The sequence below is a fragment of the Microcebus murinus genome, chromosome 13 (assembly GCF_040939455.1).
Source record: "Microcebus murinus isolate Inina chromosome 13, M.murinus_Inina_mat1.0, whole genome shotgun sequence".
Classification (NCBI taxonomy): Eukaryota; Metazoa; Chordata; class Mammalia; order Primates; family Cheirogaleidae; genus Microcebus; species Microcebus murinus.
The window spans coordinates 83,136,636-83,161,330 of record NC_134116.1 but is presented as its reverse complement, the minus strand read 5'-3'; the positions used below and the strand labels follow the sequence as shown (position 1 = coordinate 83,161,330).

General features: G+C 41.4%; 1 protein-coding gene across 1 annotated transcript; it reads right to left on the bottom strand.

Annotated features, from left to right (window-relative positions):
* Positions 1–1,094: 1,094 nt before the first annotated feature.
* Positions 1,095–19,317, bottom strand: LOC105871919 (uncharacterized). The gene is made up of 3 exons (XM_012765565.3): positions 19,148–19,317; positions 8,021–8,147; positions 1,095–4,940 (listed from the first exon to the last, which is right to left on the bottom strand). Exons 1-3 carry the CDS (start codon positions 19,175–19,177, stop codon positions 2,035–2,037), a joined length of 3,063 nt encoding a protein of 1,020 aa, XP_012621019.2. The 5' UTR covers positions 19,178–19,317; the 3' UTR covers positions 1,095–2,034.
* Between the last annotated feature and the right edge of the window lie 5,378 nt (positions 19,318–24,695).

The following is a 24,695-nucleotide window of genomic DNA, read 5'->3' as shown; positions in this document are numbered from 1 at the left end:
AACTTGTCTGTTTTGATCTACTTCCCATTGTCTTCTATAAATAGGTATACATATGCATTTCTTCCTCTATAGTTCTTACAAAAAGTTTATTTTTAGCTTAACATATTGTACATTGCATTAAATGTAAATTGAAACAAAACATCTCTATGTGTTCAGTTGGACTAGAAAAGGCCATGTGCAAAGAAAAATATTGGCTAAAATTTTATGAATGATTTAGGATTTGAAGGTATGGAATTGAATTATACTCCCATATAATCTTTATTGTAAGCATATCAACAACCCCGTAACTGTGAAAGAAACACAATATAGTAACTATTCGAATATGGTGAAATTACTGAAAATTTTGTTCCTCAAAATATAGTGATTAGTATAAGTTATTCCATTGTGATACCCAAATAGTACATTATTTTCATTTGTTAACTGCAATTATAGACAAGGTAGTTTAACGTTTGTGGCAGAGTAACATTTTATTCATTTCACATCAGTGTTAAACCATTAAGAACAACTGAATGTTATTAATCAAAAAAATTAAACTATAGCCTAGATCAGGGGTCCTCAAACTATGGCCCGTGGGCCACATGTGGGTGTTTTTGCCTGTTTGCTTTTTTACTTCAAAATAAGATATGTGCAGTGTGCATAGGAATTGTTCATAGCTTTTTAAAAAAATTTTAAAATTATAGTTTTTTAAAACTATAATCTGGCTCTCCAATCGTCTGGGACAGTGAATTGGCCCCCTGTTTAAAAAGTTTGTGGACCCCTGGCCTAGATAAAGTATTTTAAAACCCACCAGATGCTCTTTGGTCATAAACACACAAGAAAGATTATTTTTGGTCTAATACAAATACAACCTCTCAGATAGGAGTCATCTTCACTTTGCTGTGATATCTGTGAAGATGTTATTATTTCTATTACATCAAATAGCATTCAAGATTTCCATGTCTTCCATCACATCAAATAATATTCAAGACTTCTATTTTACTGTACTATGAAGATATGTCAGTATTTAAACCAACTGGCCAGCTTTTTCATACTTAAGGAGTGATTGGTAAAATAATTTATTTTGAAAATATAGAAAGTTTCTTAAATACAGAAAAAACAGGATTACACAGTGTGTATTTGCATGCATTGTTGTCTTATGATTCAAACACACAAAAAACCTCTTTAGATTTTCTTAATGTAATTTACATTTGCCATTAAACATTTATGGAAAATTGGTATTAATCAAATTGATATTGAATATCCTCTCACAGCTCAGATGTACAAACAACAGAATACATATTTTATATACATTAAGAATGAAAGGATAACAAACTGATTTGAACATTTAAGTACATCAATATTTGCTTTTGAAAAACTTAAAATACTGTCAATACAAATTACCCATTGATTATACCTATCCCTGTTCTAAAATGAGTGTTCTTGCTCTTTTTTTTTTTTTTTTTTTTTTGAGACAGAGTCTCGCTTGTTGCCCAGGCTATAGTGAGTGCCGTGGTGTCAGCCTAGCTCACAGCAACCTCAAACTCCTGGGCTCAAGTAATCCTTCTGCCTCAGCCTCCCAAGTAGCTGGGACTACAGGCATGCACCACCATGCCCCGATAATTTTTTTAATATATATATATATATATATTAGTTGGCCAATTAATTTCTATTTATAGTAGAGACACGGTCTTGCTCTTGCTCAGGCTGGTTTTGAACTCCTGACCTTGAGCAATCCGCCTGCCTTGGCCTCCCAGAGTGCTAGGATTACAGGCGTGAGCCACCGTGCCTGGCCTGTTCTTGCTCTTTTGAACAACATGAACAGATAAATTATCTAAGTACTTCAACTTAAATTTCTCTACAATATTCTGGGTTAGTGTAAAATCTGAAAGTGTGCTTTAGTTTTTACCTTTGTGAATCCACTGATATACTTGGATGTAAGTTTTGATTAAATACTTCTACACATTTATTGCACATGTAAAATTTCTTTTCTTATGGACACTCTGGTAACTTCCAAGTTGTTTATTTAGGATAAAGTCCTTTTTACATGTATTATGTCTATACAGTTTCCATGTTATGAATTCTCTGATGTTGAGTAAGGTGTGATTTACGGTTAAAGGCTTTGCCACATTGTTCACATCTGTAAGGTTTTTCTCCAGTATGAATCCTATGATGTTGAGTAAGGCTTGAATGGCAGTTAAAGGCTTTGCCACATTTTTCACATTTGTAGGGATTCTCTCCCGTATGAATTCCCTGGTGTCGAGTAAGTTGTGAACTATGGGTAAAGAATTTTCCACATTCTTTACATTGGTAGGGTTTCTCTCCAGTATGAATTTTTTGATGGTGTCTAAGACTTGAAAACTGCGAAAAGGCTTTGCCACATTCTTCACACGTGTAGGGTTTTTCTCTAGTATGAATTCTCTGATGTTGAGCAAGTTGTGAACTATGGGTAAAAGATTTACCACATTCGTCACATTTGTAGGGTTTCTCTCCAGTATGAATTTTTCGATGGTGTCTAAGACTTGAAAACTGAGTAAAAGCTTTGCCACATTCTTCACATGTGTAGGGTTTCTCTCCGGTATGAATTCTCTGATGTTGAGTAAAGTATGAACTGTGTCTAAAAGATTTACCACATTCATTACATTTGTAAGGTTTCTCTCCACTGTGAATTCTCTGATGTCGTCTAAGATTGGAAAGCTGAGTAAACGCTTTGCCGCATTCTTTGCATTTGCAGGGCTTCTCTCCAGTATGAACTGCCTGATGTTTTCTAAGGCAACTTGACTGGGTAAAAGACATGCCGCATTCTTCACATTTGTAGGGTTTTTCTCCTGTATGAAGTCTCTGATGGATTCTAAGGTTTGCCACTCGTGTAAACGCCTTGCCACATTCTTTACATTTGTAAGCTTTCTCTCCAGTATGAATTACCTGATGTAGTCTATGGCTTACTGACTGGGTAAAGGCTTTGCCACATTCTTTACATTTGTAGGGTTTCTCTCCAGTATGAATTATCTGATGTTGTCTAAGGCTTGCTGACTGGGAAAAGGCTTTGCCACATTCTTTACATTTGTAGGGTTTTTCTCCAGTATGAATTCTCTGATGTTCAGTAAGTTGTGAACTCTGGGTAAAGGATTTATCACATTCTTTACATTTGTAGGGTTTCTCTCCAGTATGAAGCTTTTGATGGTGTATAAAACTTGAATACTGACTAAAAGCTTTGCCACATTCCTTACAAGTGTAGGGTTTTTCTCCTGTATGAATTCTCTGATGTTGAGTAAAGTATGAACTATGTCTAAAGGACTTACCACATTCATTACATTTGTAAGGTTTCACTCCACTGTGAATCATCTGATGTCGCCTAAGATTTGAAAGCTGAGTAAAGGCTTTGCCACATTCTTTGCATTTGCAGGGCTTCTCTCCAGTATGAACTGCCTGATGTTTTCTAAGGCTTCCTGACTCAGTAAAAGACATGCCGCATTCTTCACATTTGTAGGGTTTTTCTCCAGTATGACGCCTCTGATGTACTCTAAGGCTTGCCACCCACGTAAAGGCTTTTCCACATTCTTCACATTTGTAGGGCTTTTTCCCAGTATGAATTCCCTGATGTTGTCTAAGGCTTACTGACTGTGTAAAGGATATGCCACATTCTTTGCATTTGTGGGGTTTCTCTGCAGTGTGAATTATCTGATGTTTTCTAAGGCTTGCTGACACGGTAAAGGCTTTGCCACATTCTTCACATTTGTAGGGTTTTTCTCCTGTATGAACTACCTGATGTATTATAAGGCTTGTTGACATGGTAAAGGCTTTGCCACATTCTTCACATTTGTACGGTTTTTCTCCAGTATGAATTTTCTGATGGTGTCTAAGACTTGAAAACTGAGTAAAGGCTTTGCCACATTCTTTACATTTGTAGGGTTTCTCTCCAGTATGAATTCTCTCATGTTTAATAAGATATGAACGAAAGTTGAAGGATTTACCGCAAGTTTTACATTTGTGCGATTTTTCTTTCAGTTGAACCACCTGATGGATCCCAAGGCTTGCAAAATGGGTAAAAGCTTTGCCACATTGTTGCCATTTGTAGGGTTCTTCCCTAATATGGATTATTTGATGTTCTTGAAGAAGTGAAAACTGAGTAAAGGCTTTGCCACATTGTTTACATTTGTAGGATTTCTCCTGAGTACAAATTTTCTCATTTTTAAGCTGTGAACTCTGGTTAATAGTTTTGCTGCATTCTTTAGATTTGTAGAGGTTTTCTTTAGTATAAATTGTGTCACGTGTTCCTACATTGGACGACTGACTGAAGAGTTTCACACCTTTATAATGTCTATGTGAGTTTTCTCCAAAAGGAATTCCCTGATTTTGAGAATGTTTTCCTGACTGGGCAAAAGCTTCTACACGTTCATTACATTTGTAGGAATAGTCCTGAATATGGGTATCCTCATGGGTAATAAGCTTGAAATGTTGGAGACAGACTTTCTGGTATTTGTTAGACTTGTACTGGATCTCTGGATATTGAGCTTTCTTATATTTACTAGAGAATGAGACTTGGTTCACGGTTTGTTCAGGTTTATTGCATTGATATGTTCTCTCATCAAAATGAATACCCTGGTAATTATTTAGGGTAGAGTTCTCGATAAAGGACATGAAAGTTTTACAAGATATGTCATGTTTTTCCAATTTATCTATTCCCTGAGATTGATTAAGGAATGATGACTGGGTAAAAACCTTACCATACTGATCACAGTTGTTGGTTTTGGTATGTAACGGGATTATTGGTTTGTGAAAGAATAATAAAGTTTTAATGCAGGGCTGATCAAATTCTTCAGATTTAGAAATAGTCTGCTTAATTTCAAATCTCTGGTCTTCAGAAATATTTGACTGAACACGTAATCCAATCCTATATCCAAAGTCGTGGGTCTCTCTGGGGCATTCAGAAGATGGGTCATTATTTCCTTTAATATATAGTCCTAAAAAGAAATAGAGATATAGTGTAAATGACATGCTCAGTTCATTCAGAACAAAAATGAATACCTACTACAGCAACAGAAAGCATGCAGAACATACAGAATTCATCATGGAAAGTAAAGCTTAAGGGCTTTTTAACAGTAATAGGCAAAGCTGTTTAGTGGGAAAATATACACAGTACTTCAGATAACACACAAACTGCCAATAGTTTAGACAAGTCTCAAAAGGTCTAGTGTGGCTGGATGGTGCTATATTTCCCCTGAACAAAGCCATTATCTAAAGGATGGAATAGGTAGCTGTTTTTAGGGGACCAAAATCTTACCAAAAGTGAAAAGACATCAAAGAAACTTGGAAATGTAATCCAGGGAAAGGAGAAAAATATTTAAGTGATCCTAATGTAGTCATGATATATGAAGTAATGCTACAAGGATTTCAAGTATCTGTCTTAAAGGTAGTCTGCCAGCTAAATGACAACACAAACAACTAAATAAGTGGAGGAAAACAATGCATAAAGAAATGAGACTATTAACAAAGAGAATGAAATTTCAAAAAACTAAAATAACAAGTATGAAGCTGAAAAATAAAAAAAATTTAAATATTCACTGGATAGGGTCAATAGCAGAATTAATAAAAGGCCATTTGCAATTACAGTCAAGAGAATAAAAATTAAAAAGGAAGAATAGTGAATAGAGCCTAAGGGACTTATTATCATCAAGCTTGCCAAAATATTTTTAATGAGAGTCCTTTAATGAGACAAATGAAAAATATAATCAGAAAGCACACCTGAAGACACAATATCTGAGAACTTTCAAGGAGAAAATAACATAAAATTTAAAGAAGCCCAAGCTACTCCAGTCAGTAACAACACAAATAAAGCCAAAAGAAGACACATTGTCACCAAAGATTTTAAAGTTTTAAAGAATGAAAATCTTGAAATCAGCAAGAAAAATATGACTTTGTATGCACAAGGGCACTCGTATATGATGATCAAAAGATTTTTTAGGGCTGGGCTTGGTGGCTCACGCCTGTAATCCTAGCACTCTGGGAGGCCAAGGCGGGCAGATTGCTCGAGGTGAGGAGTTTGAAACCAGCCTGAGTAAGAGCGAGACCCCGTCTCTACTATAAATAGAAAGAAATTATATGGCCAACTAATATATATAGAAAAAATTAGCCGGGCATGGTGGCCCATGCCTGTAGTCCCAACTACTCTGGAGGCTGAGGCAGGAGGATTGCTTGAGCCCAGGAGTTTGAGGTTGCTGTGAGCTAGGTTGACGCCACGGCACTCACTCTAGCCTGGGCAACAAAGCAAGACTCTGTCTCAAAAAAAAAAAAAAACACAAAAAACCAAAAACTCCACGACAGGATGAACGAAACAATAAACAAACAAATGAACATAGAAGACACATGCTCAGTAAGCTACATATTTGACCAAACAGAAATATAAAATGATAATTATTAATATAGAAGGTAACAGTGAAAATGTTACTATACTGCTCCCTTCGGCAGCACATATATTAAAATTGGAATGATACAGAGAAGATTTGCAATCTAAATAAATTAAAAAAAAAAAAAAAGAAAGAAAAAGAAAAAAAATCTTACTATATTCCAGACCATGTTCTAAAGTCTGCATAGGCCTGGCATGGTGGCTCACACCAGTACTCCCAGCACTCTGGGAGGCTGAGGCAGGAGGATCGCTTGAGGTCAAGAGGTCAAGACCAGCCTGAACAAGAGCAAGACCCAGTCTTTACTAAAAATGGAAAGTAATTAGCCGGACAACTAAAAATATACAGAAAAAATTAGCCGGGAATGGTTGCTTATGCCTATAGCACCAGCTACTGAAGAGACTGAGGCAGGAAGATTGCTTTAGCCCAGGAGTTTGAAGTTCCTGTGAGGTACGCTGAGGCCGCACAAGCTAGACCAGGTGACAGAGTGAGACTCTGTCTAAAATTAAAAAAAAAAAAGAAAGAAAAAAGAACTCTATATGGAAAATAGCACATAAAACTATTATAAACTTGGAAATTGTGCATATACACTTTAAGTTTCTAATATTCTTAAAAGAAACTGTTAATTTTAAATATATTTTTTTGAAATATTTAAAAATTTACTGAAATGCTTTATATTTAAGATATATTTTAATATTCAAAGGGAGATCCTTTGTATTCTGATGAAATTACAGGGTCTCAATATCTGTAATATCACCTTTAAAACTTCCATAGTGGCCAGGCGCAGTGGCTCACGCTCGTAACCCTAGCACTCTGGGAGGCCGAGGCAGGCAGATTGCTCGAGGTCAGGAGTTCAAAACCAGCCTGAGCAAGAGAGAGACCCCTGTCTCTACTAGCCAACTAATATATATACACACACACACACACACACACACACACACACACACACACACACGCAAAAAATCATCCGCATGGTGGCGCATGCCTGTAGTCCTAGCTACTCGGGAGGCTGAGGCAGGGGGATTGCTTGAGTCCAGGAGTTCGAAGTTGCTGTGAGCTAGGCTGACACCAGGGCACTCACTCTAGCCTGGGCAACGAAGTGAGACTCTGTCTCAAAAGAAAAAGGTGACCAGGTCTAGCTTAGAGACAGCAAGTTCTATTTCATTAGAAAAAAGCACATGCATTTTGTATGGGGTTCCTCAATCTTGAACTTACTATTGTAGTCAGTAGAGAAGAGACAATCTTATAAAAAACTCTAGAAAATTATTTTTCTAAATACTATCTCCTGACAACTCCTGTAGAATATTTGGGATGCATTTTAAACTTGTTGATCCAGTGTTTTACTTTCAAGCATGACTGAATCAACAATAAAAAGGAGAAATGTGATTTTAAGGTGTGGACAATAATATTTTATATCACTGAATTTCTGGACTCACCACTATGGTAGAGTGAAACTATCAAACCACCTTAAGAAAGAAAATGTTTTTTTACATTAGAAAGCCCCCAATTTTTTCCCCTAAAATTAGGAAACTTATACTCATTCATACAATCAAGGCACAAGCTCCCAAAACACAATCTGTAAAGAAAAGAAATGAAACCCTTGAGGTATATTAGATATTCTGGAGGTAAGTAATTCTCACCGACAGAGACCAGGTTTCTGTAGGTCTCCAACATCACATCCCTGTACAAATTCTGCTGAGCAGTGTCCAGGTATTCCCACTCCTCTGGAGAGAAGTCTATGGCCACATCACTGAATGTCAACAGTTCCTGAAAAAATAAAATAAGATATAATAAAATATATGGACCATGTAGCTGTGAGAAGAATTCTTAGTGTTTAGGTATTCCCTCTCCTCCAGAGGGAATTCTATGTCCACATAACTGTTAACAGTCCCTGAATAAAAATCAGAAATGGATAAAGGAATAAATGATCATGTCACCATGAGCAGTTTTTAATTTGACTCAAGATACAATGTGGACATTAAGACTACTGGCCCAGACCAGGAGCAGTGGCTCGCCCTTGCAATCCTAGCACTGTAGGAGACCATGGCGGGCGGTCCATTTGAGCTCAGGAGTTTGAGACCATCCTGACCAAGAGTGAGACCACATCTCTACAAAAAAATAGAAAGAAATTAGCTGGACAACTAAAATGATATAGAGAAAATCAGCCAGGCATGGTGGTGCACACCTCTATTCCCAGCTAGTCAGGAGGCTGAGGGAGGAGGACTGCTTGAGCCCAGGAGTTTAAGGTTGCTGTGACGTAGGGTGATGCCAGGGCACTCTAGCCTGGCAATAGAGAGAGACTCTGTCAAAATAAATAAATAAATAAATAAATAAATAAATAAATAAATACTAGTGGCCTTGAGATATATGAGTGACCTGAATTACACAAGAACATATGTTTTAACACTCTAATATTCCCTCCGTCCCTCCCTCCCTCCTTTTGAGACAGAGTCACACATTGCTGCCCAGGCTAGCGTGAGTGCTCTGGTGTCAGCCTAGCTCACAACAAATTCAATCTCCTGGGCTCAAGCGATCCTCCTGCCTCAGCCTCCCAGGTACCTGGGACTATAGGCATGCGCCACCATGCCCGGCTAATTATTTGAATATATATTTTTAGTTGGTAAATTAACTTCTTTTTATTTTTAGTAGAGACGGGGTCTCGATCAGGTTGGTTTCGAACTCCTGACTTCAAGCGATCCTCCTGCCTCAGCCTCCCAGAGTGCTAGGATTCCAGGCGTGAGCCACCACATCCGGCCACATCCTAGTATTTCTTAAGGCATTCTCTACTTATATAGAAAGAGAATATTAGATCTACAAAATTAATGGAGATACTATGTCTGTATAGAATATAAAACTAAAACATCAACACAGAAATATACAGTTTTGAGTGATATATTTACATTTTACAGAATCTGTTTTATCAATTTCTCAGATGAAAAGGCCATGGTGACTTATAACCATATTTCTCAATTTTTACTGGAAATACCAATGAACTGGAGATCTTGTTATAAGGCAGATTCTAGTTCAGGAGATCTTGGCGAGGCCCGGATTCTGCATTTCTAACAAGCTCACAAATGACACCAATGCCTTAGGTCTTTTTTTTTTTTGAGACAGAGTCTCACTTTGTTGCCCAGGCTATGGTGAGTGCCATGGCGTCAGCCTAGCTCACAGCAACCTCACACTCCTGGGCTCAAGCAATCCTGCTGCCTCAGTCTCCCGAGTAACTGGGGCTACAGGCATGCGCCACCATGCCAGGATAATTTTTTCTACATATATTAGTTGGCCAATGAATTTCTTTCTATTTATAGTAGAGACGGTGTCTGGCTCTCGCTCAGGCTGGTTTCGAACTCCTGACCTCGAGCAATCCGCCTGCCTCGGCCTCCCAGAGTGCTAGGATGACAGGCATGAGCCACTGCGCCTGGCCAATGCCTCAGGTCTTAAAGCCACAGCTTTAAACAGCACAGAGGTAGAACTCCGGGGGAAGAAATCATGAATGATGTACAATTAAGAGTTTTATGAAATATACAGGTTATTATATAATAGCAAGAATAGCAGCAATCCTTTTTGAATATTTACTGTATACTACAAGTCATTCCAGCAGTTTTTCATATATTAATACTTAAAACTACAAAAATAATCTATGAGAAAAAATAATACCATTATTTTTATGAGAGTATTTTGCCAATTATACAATAAACAGCAGAGCTCATTTTTACCCCAGTTTATCTGACTTAGAATTTATCTCAAAGGGACATACAGGCCACTTTACACAGACAGCCCCAACTGAATGTTCACAGCAGATTTCATAACTAAAAAAAGTAATGAAGACAAGAAGGCAGAAACACAACACTCATCAAATACTCATATTTTATACACACAAATACATACATATGGTAAGTATATACATATTAAATGTGATAAAGTAGAACCTTTTTCTAAAAAGAAAGATATTTAATTGTAAAACATTTATAAATCTATGTTGATATTTTTACGCATACTATTGAGACTACAGACAATCATATAAGCAGAAATAAGAGCTATTTTCCCTGAGCCTTTTCTATCCATTTTTGTTTTATTATTTTTTTTTTTGAGACAGAGTCTCACTTTGTTGCCCAGGCTAGAGTGAGTGCCGTGGCGTCAGCCTAGCTCACAGCAACCTCAAACTCCTGGGCTCAAGCGATCCTCCTGCCTCAGCCTCCCGAGTAGCTGGGACTACAGGCATGCGCCACCATGTCCAGCTAATTTCTTGTATATATATGTTTAGTTGGTCAATTAATTTCTTTCTATTTTTGGTAGAGACGAGGTCTGGCTCAGGTTGGTTTCGACCTCCTGACCTTGAGCAATCTGCCCACCTCGGCCTCCCAGAGTGCTAGGAGTACAGGTGTGAGCCACCCCACCCAGCCTCGTTTTTGTTTTATTTTATGTGCCCTGTTTGTCATAAAGTTTTAAGATGTTTAAATATATTACTTATATGTTCATTCTTATTCCTTTCCTGTGAAAATACACAGAATACAGAAACTTATGTTTGTGACATGAGGGGAGAATAAAAAGGAAACCTACAAGACTGACACTTGTTTTAAATCTTCCAATTACAAAAACAGTTTCTCCAGTCATGAAATATGAAAGCCTGTATTCTGCAAAGCAAGTTGCAAAGAAATGCAAACAAAAAAGAAAAGGGAGTTTTTGCATTACATGTGATGGTTTATACATATCACTCAGTAAAATCCTCCAAGATGGCATTAATGACAAAGATAAAAGTACTAAACTTGGCCGGGCACGGTGGCTCAAGCCTGTAATCCTAGCACTCTGGGAGGCCGAGGCGGTGGATTGCTCAAGGTCAGGAGTTCAAAACCAGCCTGAGCGAGACTCCGTCTCTACTATAAAAAAATAGAAAGAAATTAATTGGCCAACTAATCATATATATCAAAAATTAGCCGGGCATGGTGGCGCATGCCTGTAGTCCCAGCTACTTGGGAGGCTGAGGCAGGAGGATTGCTTGAGCCCAGGAGTTTGAGGTTGCTGTGAGCTAGGCTGATGCCACGGCACTCACTCTAGCCTGGGCAACAAAGTGAGACTCTGTCTCAAAAAAAAAAAAAAAAAAAAGTACTAAACTTTATAGTGAAGGAATCTTACACGCAGCATCTTAACATAGAGAATAAAGTTACCATCAGCTGTATTGGGACAAATTAGTATCAGGTGTCAATAAACACACCTGGACCATAATCACCACTGTGATATGAGTGGGAAATATTAAACCATAATCTGAATCTAATCAGAGAAAACAGAATCGGTGGGGAGGGCGAAGGTGATGATGGCGAGTCTTCAAATTGGCCATGTGACCCTAACTGGAAGGCAGGGCTGAGAACCTGTTTGCAAGTCTTGTCTGTCAAGCTTGAACACATATAAATCATTTGGGATTTTAGGTCCCACTCTACGTAATGTGCTTATACAGGTTTGGAAAGAGTTTACGAATTGGATTTTATAACAAGTCTCTGTTAATGCAGGCGATGCTCTCCCCAGACCCATTATCAGCAGCACTCAGAGACAGCAGGCACAGCACACAGTCCCTTACACCCAACACCCTTATCATGACACAAATGCTGTGATGAAAGATCACACTCTTTGACGGCCATTCAAAGTTTACAGAAGGCTGGAGAAAGCAGCAATGAGTGAACATACATTCAGAAAACGACATGTACACGTGTTAATGTGGTGTATTCTTAGCAGGTGCCAGGTGCTCTCAAGTATGTTACAGAGCTCTGTGCTGGGAACATCACAGTGTGTGAGTTAATCTTCACAATAATACCCTGGGAGCGAGACACTAAATGTCCCGAAATTCCAGGCAGGATTCAGATGAAAGACCCAGTCTTTGTACTTCCTTTCTGTTTCCCAATCACTGATTTAAAGAGGAAAATATATATAATGAAAGCTATCTACACATAGACAGGAGGCATACAGAAAGGGCTGGGATGTACTTCAGAAGGATTTTTTATTGCTATGTTTGTATTTTCCTTATTTATTTATTTATTTTTTTTTTTGACACAGAGTCTCACTTTGTTCCCCAGGCCAGAGTGAGTGCCGTGGCGTCAGCCTAGCTCACAGCAACCTGAAACTCCTGGGCACAAGCAATCCTGCTGCCTCAGCCTCCCGAGTAGCTGGGACTACAGGCACGCGCCACCATGCCCGGCTAATTTTTTCTATATATATTAGCAGGCCAATTTTCTTTCTATTTATAGTAGAGACGGTGTCTGGCTCTTGCTCAGGCTGGTTTCGAACTCCTCTCCTCAAGCAATCAGCCTGCCTCAGCCTCCCTGAGGTGCTTGTTTATACTTACAGATTCTGCCACCAGATCCTGTTTACACCAGGGACCCCTCCTACAACTATGGCAGCAGCTCACTGGACAAGATCTGGAAAATTCAGAGGGCTCACTCCAAAAATGGTGCTCTAAGATAGCTATGTTGATTTCTCTCAATGCAGAAAACGTCTCCCCTGGGTTTTCTGTATATACTCAGTTTAACATCTGGCCCTGTCATGTCAATCCCAGGTGGGGGCCAAATCTTCTACAGAAGTTTATAGATGGTATCAACCTGGCCTTGTACTCTTGGGTGTTACACCAAGGGGGAGGGAAGCTGGAGGAGAGATCCCCTCATGGAAAGGTTCTAACACATCCTGAAGAACTCCAGGACCTAAATTTAAATTCTGGAGCTATGGATTTAGGTCTTGCAGAGGTGGGGGGAGCGGGGTTGGAGGTGCCTTCTGCACATCCTTGAATATTTGTGCAAGAGAAGGAGGGGGAATTTGAGATTTTAAGCCTAGAATTACTCAGTGCACATGTGCCAGGCTAGTTGAGCTTGGGGCCCCATGGACTCTGACTCAATTTAAAGTTGTGAAAATGCCAAATGCATTAAAGAAAGATCTAGGCCGAGCGCAGTGGCTCACACCTGTAACCCTGGCACTCTGGGGGCCCAGGCAGAAGGATTGCTCAAGGTAAGGAGTTGGAAACTAGCCTGAGCAACAGTGGAGACACCATCTCTACTATAAATAGAAAGAAATTATTTGGCCCACTAAAAATATATATAGAAAAAATTACTTGGGCATGGTGGCGCATGCCTGTAGTCCCAGCTACTCAAGTGGCTGAGGCAGCAGGATTGCTTGAGCCTAGGAGTTTGAGATTGCTGTGAGCTAGGCTGACACCAGGGCACTCTAGCCAGGCAACACAGTGAGACTCTGTCTCAACAAAAAAAAAAAAAAAAAAAAAAAAAAGAAAAGAAAAGAAAGAAAGAGCTAGAATAACTGATTGTTGTCCTGTGTAGTTATTTCTTGTAGAAATCTGCTCTCAATGTTCTTGAAGAGTTTGTAGATCCCACATAGGCAGATTGATAATACTTCCTATAGATTTTGGGGCAGTGTGGAATTTGCTATACAATTGTGGGTTGTGTGTGGAAGCCCCAGAGAAAAGATGCTTCTACTTACAGTGAAAGCTCTTAAGCACTTTATATTTTTATATAAAGTCTGGAAACTCTGGACAGCGTTTCAGATATATAATAAAAAAATCATCTCCAGCCCCATAAAAAGTATAAACAATGGTAAAACGAAAAAGAAAACCGTTTTATTAAACAATTACACCAGAATGTAATATGCATCACAATCAACTAAAATATTGCAAATATTTTTTTTTTAATTACCATAATTAGTCTTAAAGTAGAAGACTTGACAGCAGTGTTTCTCATATTTATTACATCCTAAATTCACATGGCAATTTAGAGGCTATCTGTGTTTTGGCTATATTCTAGGAAAATTTGAGTTGGCTATATTCACAGGAAAAATATACTTCTCTTGTCTTCATTACAAGATTTAGATTTGCAACTTTAAGCCAGGTCCCTGCTGAAGGTAGTCTCCTATTTTTCTATAAAAACTGCTGCATAGCAGTCTATCTTCCAGGCGTTTTAAATTTCAAAGCAATAGTTCCTAGGTCATGAGAAAGATATTACTGAGTCAAAAAGCATGGCAAAAGTTCTATTTATAGGCCGGGCGCGGTGGCTCACGCCTGTAATCCTAGCACTCTGGGAGGCCGAGGCGGGTGGATTGCTCAAGGTCAGGAGTTCAAAACCAGCCTGAGCAAGAGCAAGACCCCGTCTCTACTATAAATAGAAAGAAATTAATTGGCCAACTAATATATATATATATAAAAATCAGCGGAGCATGGTGGCGAATGCCTGTAGTTCCAGCTACTCGGGAGGCTGAGGCAGGAGGATCCCTTGAGCCCAGGAGTTTGAGGTTGCTGTGAGCTAGGCTGACGCCACGGCACTCACTCTAGCCTAGGCAACAAAAGCGAGACTCTGTCTCAAAAAAAAAAAAAAAAGGGCCGGGCGCTGTGGCTCACGCCTGTAATCCTAGCTCTTGGGAGGCCGAGGCGGGCGGATTGCTCAAGGTCAGGAGTTCAAAACCAGCCTGAGCAAGAGCGAGACCCCGTCTCTACTATAAATAGAAAGAAATTAATTGGCCAACTGATATATATATATAAAAAAATTAGCCGGGCATGGTGGCACATGCCTGTAGTCCCAGCTACCCGGGAGGCTGAGGCAGAAGGATCACTCGAGCCCAGGAGTTTGAGGTTGCTGTGAGCTAGGCTGACGCCACGGCACTCACTCTAGCCTGGGCAACAAAGCGAGACTCTGTCTCAAAAAAAAAAAAAAAAAAAAAGTTCTATTTATAGCACTCTGGGAGGCCAAAGTGGGAGGATCGCTCAAGCTCAGGAGTTCGAAACCAGCCTGAGCTAGATCGAGACCCCGTCTCTACTACAAATAGAAAGAAATTAATTGGCCAACTAAAAATATACAGAAAAAATTAGCCAGTCATCGTGGCACATGCCTGTAGTCCCAGCTACTCCAGAGGATAAGGCAGGAGAATTGCTGGAGCTAGGCTGAAGCCCAGACAACAGAGGGAGACTCTGTCTCAAACAAACAAACAAACAAAAAAAATCCAAAAAGAATCAAGAGTGTGGTCACCCATAGGTAGTCACACCATAATTGCCAAATGCTTATTTATACTCACCTGAATGGTGAGTTCATATGGGAGTATATTATTTTTCAAACTCATCATAAAACAAACAACTTGGCCGGGCGCGGTGGCTCACGCCTATAATCCTAGCTCTCTGGGAGGCCGAGGCGGGCAGATTGCTCGAGGTCAGGAGTTCGAAACTAGCCTGAGCAAGAGCGAGACCCCGTCTCTACTATAAATAGAAAGAAATTAATTGGCCAACTAATATATACAAAAAATTAGCCGGGCATGGTGGCGAATGCCTGTAGTCCCAGCTACTTGGGAGGCTGAGGCAGGAGGATCCCTTGAGCCCAGGAGTTTGAGGTTGCTGTGAGCTAGGCTGACACCACGGCACTCACTCTGGGCAACAAAGCGAGACTCTGTCTCAAAAAACAAACAAACAAGAAAAAAACAAACAACTTAAAAACAAAACAAAAAACAAAACGATGTTTGCTTGTTCAGACCATGTCACTGAGCACTCTCATATTTTCAGCCAAGACAATAAAGCGCTTAAACTCCAACCATGGAATAAAATCCTTAAATACTTGGAAAACAGATAAAGAGATTTTATAACGTGCTCCTCCCATGGCTGGCAGGAGCATGCTTGGAAACCTGCAGTGGAGGCTCCTCAGGAAGAACTCACTGGGCCTTCATGGACCTCCTGTGACAGGGTCAAGACTGGCCTTGAAATGGAGTCACTGAGCTCGGACCTCAACTTTTTGGTCAGTATTTTTTTCATAAGTTTATATAAGAAAATGCACAGGGTTCAATCCCCGTATGGGCCAGGAGCTAGCATTGGGCTGGGCCGGGTGGCTCAGGCCTGTAATCCTAGCACTCTGGGAGGCTGAGGCGGGTGGATTGCTCAAGGTCAGGAGTTCAAAATCGGCCTGAGCAAGAGCGAGACCCTGTCTATACTATAAATAGAAATAAATTAATTGGCCAACTAAACATATATATATATATATATATTAGCAGGGCATGGTGGTGCATGCCTGTAGTCCCAGCTACTCGGGAGGCTGAGGCAGGAGGATCGCTGGAGCCCAGGAGTTTGAGGTTGCTGTGATCTAAGCTGACGTCATGGCACTCTAACCCTGGGCAACAAAAGTGAGACTCTGTCTCAAAAAAAAAAAAAAGAAAAAAAGAAAAAAAGAAAAGAAAACGCACAGTATTTAAAAAAGCTAGCAAAAATCATTCAAACTCAGTGTTTACAGAATAAAACGAAATTCTAAGAGGGAAAAATTTAAACCGTAAGTGTTTTTTCTTTATTCTCATAGTACAACAATCAGCACCAAAGATTTGCGGACTTCTCCCTATTAACAAGCCAGCACTTGCTTTTGCAGGAGACACCAGCTGGGTGTCCTCAAACCTAGCTCAATTCCAACACTATCTACCTGGTGATGGGGGCATGGGGAACAGAGCATTCATGTCCCTGCCAGACTCACTTCCTTCCAGGATCCTCCATGTGTTGAGCTACCTGGAAGCTCCCCAACCCCCATCCTTCTGGGTTTCTATGGGAGCTTCATTTCAATCACATAATTAATTAAACCATAGGTCATTAGTAATCAACTTCACCGTAAACTCCTCTGTCCTCCCCAGATTTTGAGGGTGAAATAGAAAATTCCATTTCTTTGGGGTTGTGGCTGGTTCCCTTGGCAACCAGCCTCCCATCCAGTGGTTTCTAAGGGCTTTAAAAAAATTCTGGGCCAGACGGCTCATGCCTGTAATCCTAGCTCTCTGGGAGGCCCAGGCAGGCAGATTGTTTGAGCTCAGGAGTTCGAGACCAACCTGAGCAAGAGCGAGACCCCATCTCTACTATAAATAAAAAGAAATTAATTGGCCAACTAATATATACAGAAAAAATTAGCCAGGCATGGTGGTGCATGCCTATAGTCCCAGTTACTCAGGAGGCTGAGGCAGGAGGATTTCTTGAGCCTAGGAGTTTGAGGTTGCTGTGAGCTAGGCTGACGCCATGGCACTCACTCTAGCCTGGGGAACAAAGCGAGACTCTTGTCTCAAAACAAACAAACAAACAAACAAACAAACAAATTTCCATAAAAAAATTCAAACAGTGCCCCAGCCTCCCAAGTATAGCTAGGACTGTAGGCATGTGCCACTATGTCTGGCTATTTTTTCTATATGTTTTTAGTTGTCCAGATAATTTCTTTTTATTTTTAGTAGAGACAGGGTCTCACTGTTGCTCAGGGAGGTCTTAAACTCCTGACCTTGGGCAATCCTCAGGCCTTGGCCTCTCAGAGTGCTATTATTACAATAGTGAGCACCACGCACCGCCTAAACTCAATGGTTTCAAATAACTAGTTGTAAATAACAAAAGCATATCTTTCACTTGTACAGGTCACCAGTGACCTCAGATAGCAATGACAAAAGTCCAAATAATCTAACAAAGGATATTCTTATTGCTATAGTCACTCAGGAAATGATGAGGCTTACAGGAACTGAGAACCAGGAATAATCATAGGAAAAACCCAAAATGTATCTATCATAATGTCACAGAAACTGTAAAGTACTAAAATATACCTCAAGCAGGTGCAGTGGCTCACGCCTGTAATCACAGCACTCTGGGAAGCCAAGGTGGGAGAACTATTTGAGCTCCAGCCTGAGCAAGAGTGAGACCCCGTCTCTCCTAAAAACAGAAAAAATTAGCCCGGCATGGTAGCCCATGCCTGTAGTCCTACCTACTGGGAGGCTGAGGCAGGAGGATTGCTTGAGCCCAGGAGTTTGAGGTTGCTGTGAGCTAGCCTGCCGCCATGACGCTCTAGCCCAGGCAACAGAGTGAGACTCTGTCTCAAAAAAAAAAGTCAAATACTGCATCATGTGAATTGGTAAGTGGAAGTTGACATTTGGGAATGTGGGGGAAAAGTCCTAGAAATTTAGGATTTTACTGTAAGCCATAGGAGAATTATGCTGGAGGAACAGCTCATGGATTTGAGATTCAGCTTGCTATACATTTGAAAATGAAAAATGCAGAAAGAAACAAGTCCTTATGTGGAGTCCTACAATAACTAAATGGTTGGCAATTAGACCAAACTGACTCTTGTGCCCTGACTCCCTACCTAAGCGTACTGAAATCTAACTCAAATGCTTTTTTTGGCTAAATTACTCACTAAGAAACATAATTTATGCTTAACCAATTATAAATTACCAATCAACCACGGATTACATAAACAGAAGATAGTCACAGTCATACTCCAAAAAAGGCTTCTACAAACGTATAAACTAATGCACTACTGAATTTGTTTTGCTTTCTCATGCACCTCATGAAGGTCTTTTTTTCAAGCCTCTCCTGGGACCCCCTACACAAACCATGGCTAGGGGCTCTCTGAGCCAACCGTTGTTTGCTCTAGTAAAGACTTTAATGTTTTAACAGTGCCTTAGTTTAATTTTTAGCAGGAGAAAGCACGGACTGAGGACCCCACGGACCCGCCACTGGGTCTGGATTCTCCCCGAAGATCCCCCGTGGCTACCGCACGAACCGGGCGAGACGCGGGGCTGCAGGCACAGACGGACCTGCCCAGAGACGGCTTCGGGCAGTGCGGAGACCTGTGAGGACCGGACCGGACCCCCGCGGTCCCGGCGGCCGTCCTTCCCCCGCCCTGTGGCCGCAGGGGAACCAGGGCCGAGCCGCACCGGCGGGGACTCCGGAGCCGACGCGGGGAGGCCCGGGAACCGCCACAGCCACTTCCAGCCTTTGCAAACCCCGCCACACTCACCGTTTCCTGGCGTCCAAGCTGTCCCGGCATCCTCCTTCAGATCTTGCGGGACCCGCAGGTCGCCCTGTGACGCCGGCCGCAGCAGACACACCTGGATCTCCCACCCTGAGGAACAAGCAAGCAGAGGCAAACGGGACTGCAGGGCTGTCGCTAGAAGCAAAGTTCCGGTTAGATTTGTAGGAGCCGCCCCTTCCTCTTCTGCTGCGAGCCTGATTGGACAGTTCCTACCCAAGCGCCCCTTACTGGACAGAACAATAGGTCCCGCCCCTTAATTCCTGAGTGACTACTCCTGGATCCCACATAATCAAAGCCACGCCCAGAGTTTCCTCTGTCTACAGGGACCTAGGAGTGCCTGGAGTATATTCACAGTTAGCCTTATAGGTACAATGTTATATGTTTGTGAATAATATATTTTATATTAAAAGCTAGAAACTATAACGATAAAATATTTTAAAATTTCAGATTTTCAGTCAGGCATGTAAGAGGCTAACAATTTGGGAGACCAAGAAAAGAGATTGAGACCAGCTGGAGCAACATGGAAAGACCCCATTTCTTTTCTTTTTTTTTTTTTTTTTTTTGAGACAGAGTCTCACTTTGGTGCCCAGGCTAGAGTGCCGTGGCGTCAGCCTGGCTCACAGCAACCTCAATCTCCGGGGCTCAGCGATCCTACTGCCTCAGCCTCCCGAGTAGCTGGGACTACAGGCATGCGCCACCATGCCCGGCTAATTTTTTTTGTATATATATATTTTTAGTTGGTCAATTAATTTATTTCTATTTATAGTAGAGACGGGGTCTCGCTCAGGCTGGTTTCGAACTCCTGACCTTGAGCAATCCGCCCGTCTCGGCCTCCCAAAGTGCTAGGATTACAGGCGTGAGCCACCACTCCCGGCCCCATTTCTTTTTTTTAATTTTTATTTTTTATTTGAGTCAGAGTCTGAGTCTCGCTTTGTTGCCCAGGCTAGAGTGAGTGCGGTGGCATCAGCCTAGCTCACAGCAACCTCAATCTCCTGGGCTCAAGCGATCCTCCTGCCTCAGCCTCCGGAGTGGCTGGGACTACAGGCATGCGCCACCATGCCCGGCTAATTTTTGTATATATATTTTTAGTTGTTCAATTAATTTCTTTCTATTTTTAGTAGAGACGGGGTCTGGCTCAGGCTGATTTCGAACTCCTGACCTCGAGCAATCCGCCCACTTCGGCCTCCCAGAGTGAGAGACCCCAATTCTACCAAAAAAAAAAAAAAAAAAAAAAGAAATAGCCAGTGTGGTGGCCAATGTCTGTAGTCTCAGGTACTCAGGAGGCTGAGAAAGGAGAAATGCTTCAGCCTAAAGGTTAGAGGTTGCTGTGAGCTATTATCAGGCCACTGAACTCCAGTCTGGGAAAAAAAAGCGAGACCCTGTCTCTTAAATAAATAAGATTTGGTAACTTTCATGGCATCTGGTTGAAGAGGAAGCCTGAGTTTTGAATGGGGAGGCAATGCTCTCAGGCAGCAATGCCTTAGAAGAACGAAATTAGGAGCCAAGTGGATCATTTTAAATATTCTAGTAGCAACATAACAGAAAAGAAACAGGGGCTGGGTTCAGTGGCTCATGCCTGTAATCCTAGAAACTTGTTAGGCCGAGGTGGGAGGATTACTTGAGGTCAGGAGTTCCAGACCAGCCTAAGCCTAAGACAAAGACCCAGACTTTACTAAAAATAGAAAAAATTAGCCAGCTGTGATGGCCCCCACTGTGTCCCTGCCTCCTCCCAGAAGGCTGAAGCAGAAGGATCCCTTGAACACAGGAGATTGAGGTTGCTGTGAGCTAGGCTGATGCCACGGCACTCACTCTAGCCTGGGCAACAAAGTGAGACTCTGTCTCAAAAAAAAAAAAAAAAAAAAGAAAGAAAGAAAGAACTGCATTTTCTCATGAGCTCTTCATTACATTAAAAACTAACCTATCAGAAAAGGAAGGATAAAAGCTTGATTACTTTTTCTCCAATCCAATTTCATGGCAATGATGATGTGTCACCATCAAAGAAAACATAAATAATATTTTTCCTAACATTTTTTGTGTATTTGGTAGTATTCCATGCACTCCAGTCTATATCTAATTTTGAGTTCAAATTGTACCATCTTAGGTCAGTGAGCGACACTTCTCATTATCTCCTTTCCTTGTGCCATGAGACCATATGTTTTGAGAGCTTTTATGTTTTCTGGAACAAACACACATGCATGATACCCTTTGTCTGTTATATAATTTACAAATTAATGAAACATTTGGCCTGTTCCTTTTTACTTCACTTAAGGTCTTTCCTACCATGCACAATATCCTGGTTTTACATTGTATACTTTATCGATCTTTTCTTTTATTAGTACTTTTTTATTACCCCAAGATAGAGTCTCACTCTGTTGCCCTGGGTAGAGTACTGTGGCATCAGCCTAGCTCACAGCAACCTCAAACTCCTGGGCTCAAGTGATCCTCCTGTGTTAGCCTCCCAAGTTGCTGGGACTACAGGCTTGTTCCACTATGCCTGGCTAACATTTTTTTCTATTTTTAGTTCTCTGGCTAATTTCTTTCTATTTTTTAGTAGAAACCAGGTCTAGCTCTTGCTGAAGCTGGTCTTGAACTCCTGACCTCAAGAGATCCTCTCCCCTGGGCCTCCCAGAGTGCTAGGATTACAAGTATTAGCCACCTTGCTTGGTATTAATTTCTTGATTTCAGTCACAGATCAGATTAACTCTCACAGATTTTAGAAATATTTCCTAATGTTTTTTTCTATTGGTTTGTTTTCCATATTTTACCATTTATATTTCTTCTTTGTCCTTTACCTGTAGTACATTAAGAGTACATCCATTTTCATCTTTCTTATGGGTACATCCAGTTCTTAAACACTAAGTATTGATAAAAATTTCTTTGTAATTTGTGTGTAACTTATTGTATGCACTTTGGTGGATTTCACAATTTTCTACTGTCCCAGTCTTCTTGCCTATTTTTGCATCGACACCACACTGCTTTAATTATAGAATGTTTTATTGTCTTTTAATGTTAGATAAGATGATAAATCCTCATTGTGTTTCTTTCCTAGGAATTTTGGCTATTTCTATATGTTTGTTTTTCCATATACCCTTTGAAAAATTATTGCTAACTTCAAGGAAACTGACAGAATTTATCATAAAATCAACAACATTGAATTTAACTTAAAGATAAATGACTTCTTTATATTATTCAATTTTTCTATCCAAGAACAAGATGTAACTTTCCATTGGTTTAACTCTTAAAACATATATTTCAGGAAAGCTTTATTATTTTGTTCATATAAACTTTGTACATTTTTTATTTTTTTATTTATTTTTATTTTTTTATTTATTTTATTTTTTTTTATTTTTTTTTTCTTTTTGACAAAATACCCTCAGATTCTATTTTTTATTTTTTTATTTATTTTTTATTTTTTATTTTTTTTTTAAAGTTTTGGTTTTTTTTTTTTTTTTTTTTTGAGACAGAGTCTCACTTTGTTGCCTAGGCTAGAGTGAGTGCTGTGGCGTCAGCCTTGCTCACAGCAACCTCAATCTCCTGAGCTCAAGCAATCCTCCTGCCTCAGCCTCCCAAGTAGCTGGGACTACAGGCATGCACCACCATGCCCGGCTAGTTTTTTCTATATATATTAGTTGCCCAATTAATTTCTTTCTATTTATAGTAGAGACGGGGTCTCGCTCTTGCTCAGGCTGGTCTCGAACTCCTGACCTCGAGCAATCCGCCCGCCTCGGCCTCCCAGAGTGCTGGGATTACAGGCGTGAGCCACCGCGCCCGGCCATGTACATTTTTTATTAGATTTGTTGTGGGTCATTTTGTTTTACTTTTAAAATTTTACTTCATCATATTTCCTTATATCTTTCACATACCATATTCATAAATGATTGTGAATTATACATAGGAAGGCTATTGTAATCCTAGCACTTTAGGAGGCCAAAGTTTGGGATCGCTGAAGTTCAGGATTCGAAACCAGCCTTAGCAAGGACGAGACCTTGTCTCTACTAAAAATATAAAAGATTAATGGGTCAAGTAAAAATATATAGAAAAAAATTCAGCCAGCATGGTGGCGCATGCCTGTAGTCTCTCTCAGGTACTCAGGAGGCTGAGGCAGGAGGATCCCTTCGGTCCAGGACTTGGAGGTTGCAGTGAGCTAGGCTGATGTCAAAGCATTCTAGCCTGGGCAAAACAGTGAGACTGGATCTCAAAAAAAAAAAAAAAAGCCAGGAAGGTTATGAAATGTGAAGGTTAAACATAATAGTCATCGTATTTTCCCAGTTCTGAATATCCTATATGTTATCCGCAAGTGGACATAACCCCATGTACTAGGTAAAATGCAGATGACCCCCAGCAGCTGCCCCGTTCCAGCACACAGAGGGAACGCAGGACGCAGCCAGCAATCCGTGTGGACCCATCACCTGTCACTCAGGGCACTAAGGGGTGGGGTCTCGGGCCTTATCCAATGAAAAACGCTGAAGGGAGAACTGTCCAGTGGGAGCGGGGTCCAGGATCTGGCGGGGCCTTTGTGTTTTCCTTGGCTTGGCCGCGGAACTGAGCGCGGCGTCCGCTGTTCTTTCTCCTCAGCCCTGGGAAGCCCAGGTGGCCGGCACAGCCTCGTGACGGAGGTACCGGGAGGTCGGTAGGGCGGACGCCGGGACAGCGTGCTAGGGGAGAGATGGTGAGTGGGACGCGGTGGTGTCCCCGCCGCGGGAGGGGCAGGTTGGAACCGGCCGGAACCGGCCGAGGGGGACGCGGCCTGGCCGCCGCGGCTGCGGGGTCTGTGGACCGAGGTGCGCGGCGGCGCGGGTCCGGCCGCCTCTGCTTCCCCACAGGCCCCTGCGCCCTTGTTCCGTTCCTTCGCGGCCACGTCGCCCGCGGAGCCCTGGCCGGGCAGCTCTGGCCCGCAGGCCGCGTCTCCCCGTCGTGTGCGGGGCGGGACGCCGGGGTCCTCAGGGGAGACCCCACTCGGTGTGCGGTGCTCCCGCGTGTGGGGGAGCTGTGCGCCGTGGTTCTCTGTCCCTCTGTCTCCTGTTGAAAAGTAAACTGCGGCGCGCCATAACGTGGACAGCGACGCAGGAATGGGACTCCCACCGTGGTGTGTGGTTTGGGGGCCCACCGGAGGGGCTGGAAGGCAAGGCGTTTGCAAGGTGCATGGGGAATGAAGCGAATTAAGTAACTGATTGGGTGCACGCGTACTGTTCCCTTGTTGGCCCCACCCAGATGGAAATTTCCTGGTTGTCTGATCAGAAACTAATTGCAGGTTTGTGGTTCACCAAGCCTGAATTTTGCTTCCCCTTAAGTAGGAATTTGCAAGAAATGCAATGTAGTATTGGATTTTTTGTTACATAGGAATCCAGGCTACTAGAGCCATTTAAGTCTAATTGCCTTTTATTTGTTTATTTTATCACTGGAGAGGAGGACTAGTTTTTCCCTGCATGTTCCAAAGGTATGGCAAGCAGAGTCTCAAATTCACCACCCTGTTGCCCTAGAGCAACTCAGGCATGTAAAAAAATATTAAATTTGTTGTTTCATTTGCAATTCC

What these genes read in the sequence shown, in the direction of transcription:
- LOC105871919 (XM_012765565.3), bottom strand. Translation starts at nt 19,177, where the DNA reads ATGCCGGGACAGCTTGGACGCCAGGAAACG. An exon ending in AGCTTGGACGCCAGGAAACG is followed by an intron (nt 8,148 to 19,147) that starts GTGAGTGTGGCG and finishes TTATTTTTTCAG; the next exon opens with GAACTGTTGACATTCAGTGA. An exon ending in CAGAAACCTGGTCTCTGTCG is followed by an intron (nt 4,941 to 8,020) that starts GTGAGAATTACT and finishes ATTTCTTTTTAG; the next exon opens with GACTATATATTAAAGGAAAT.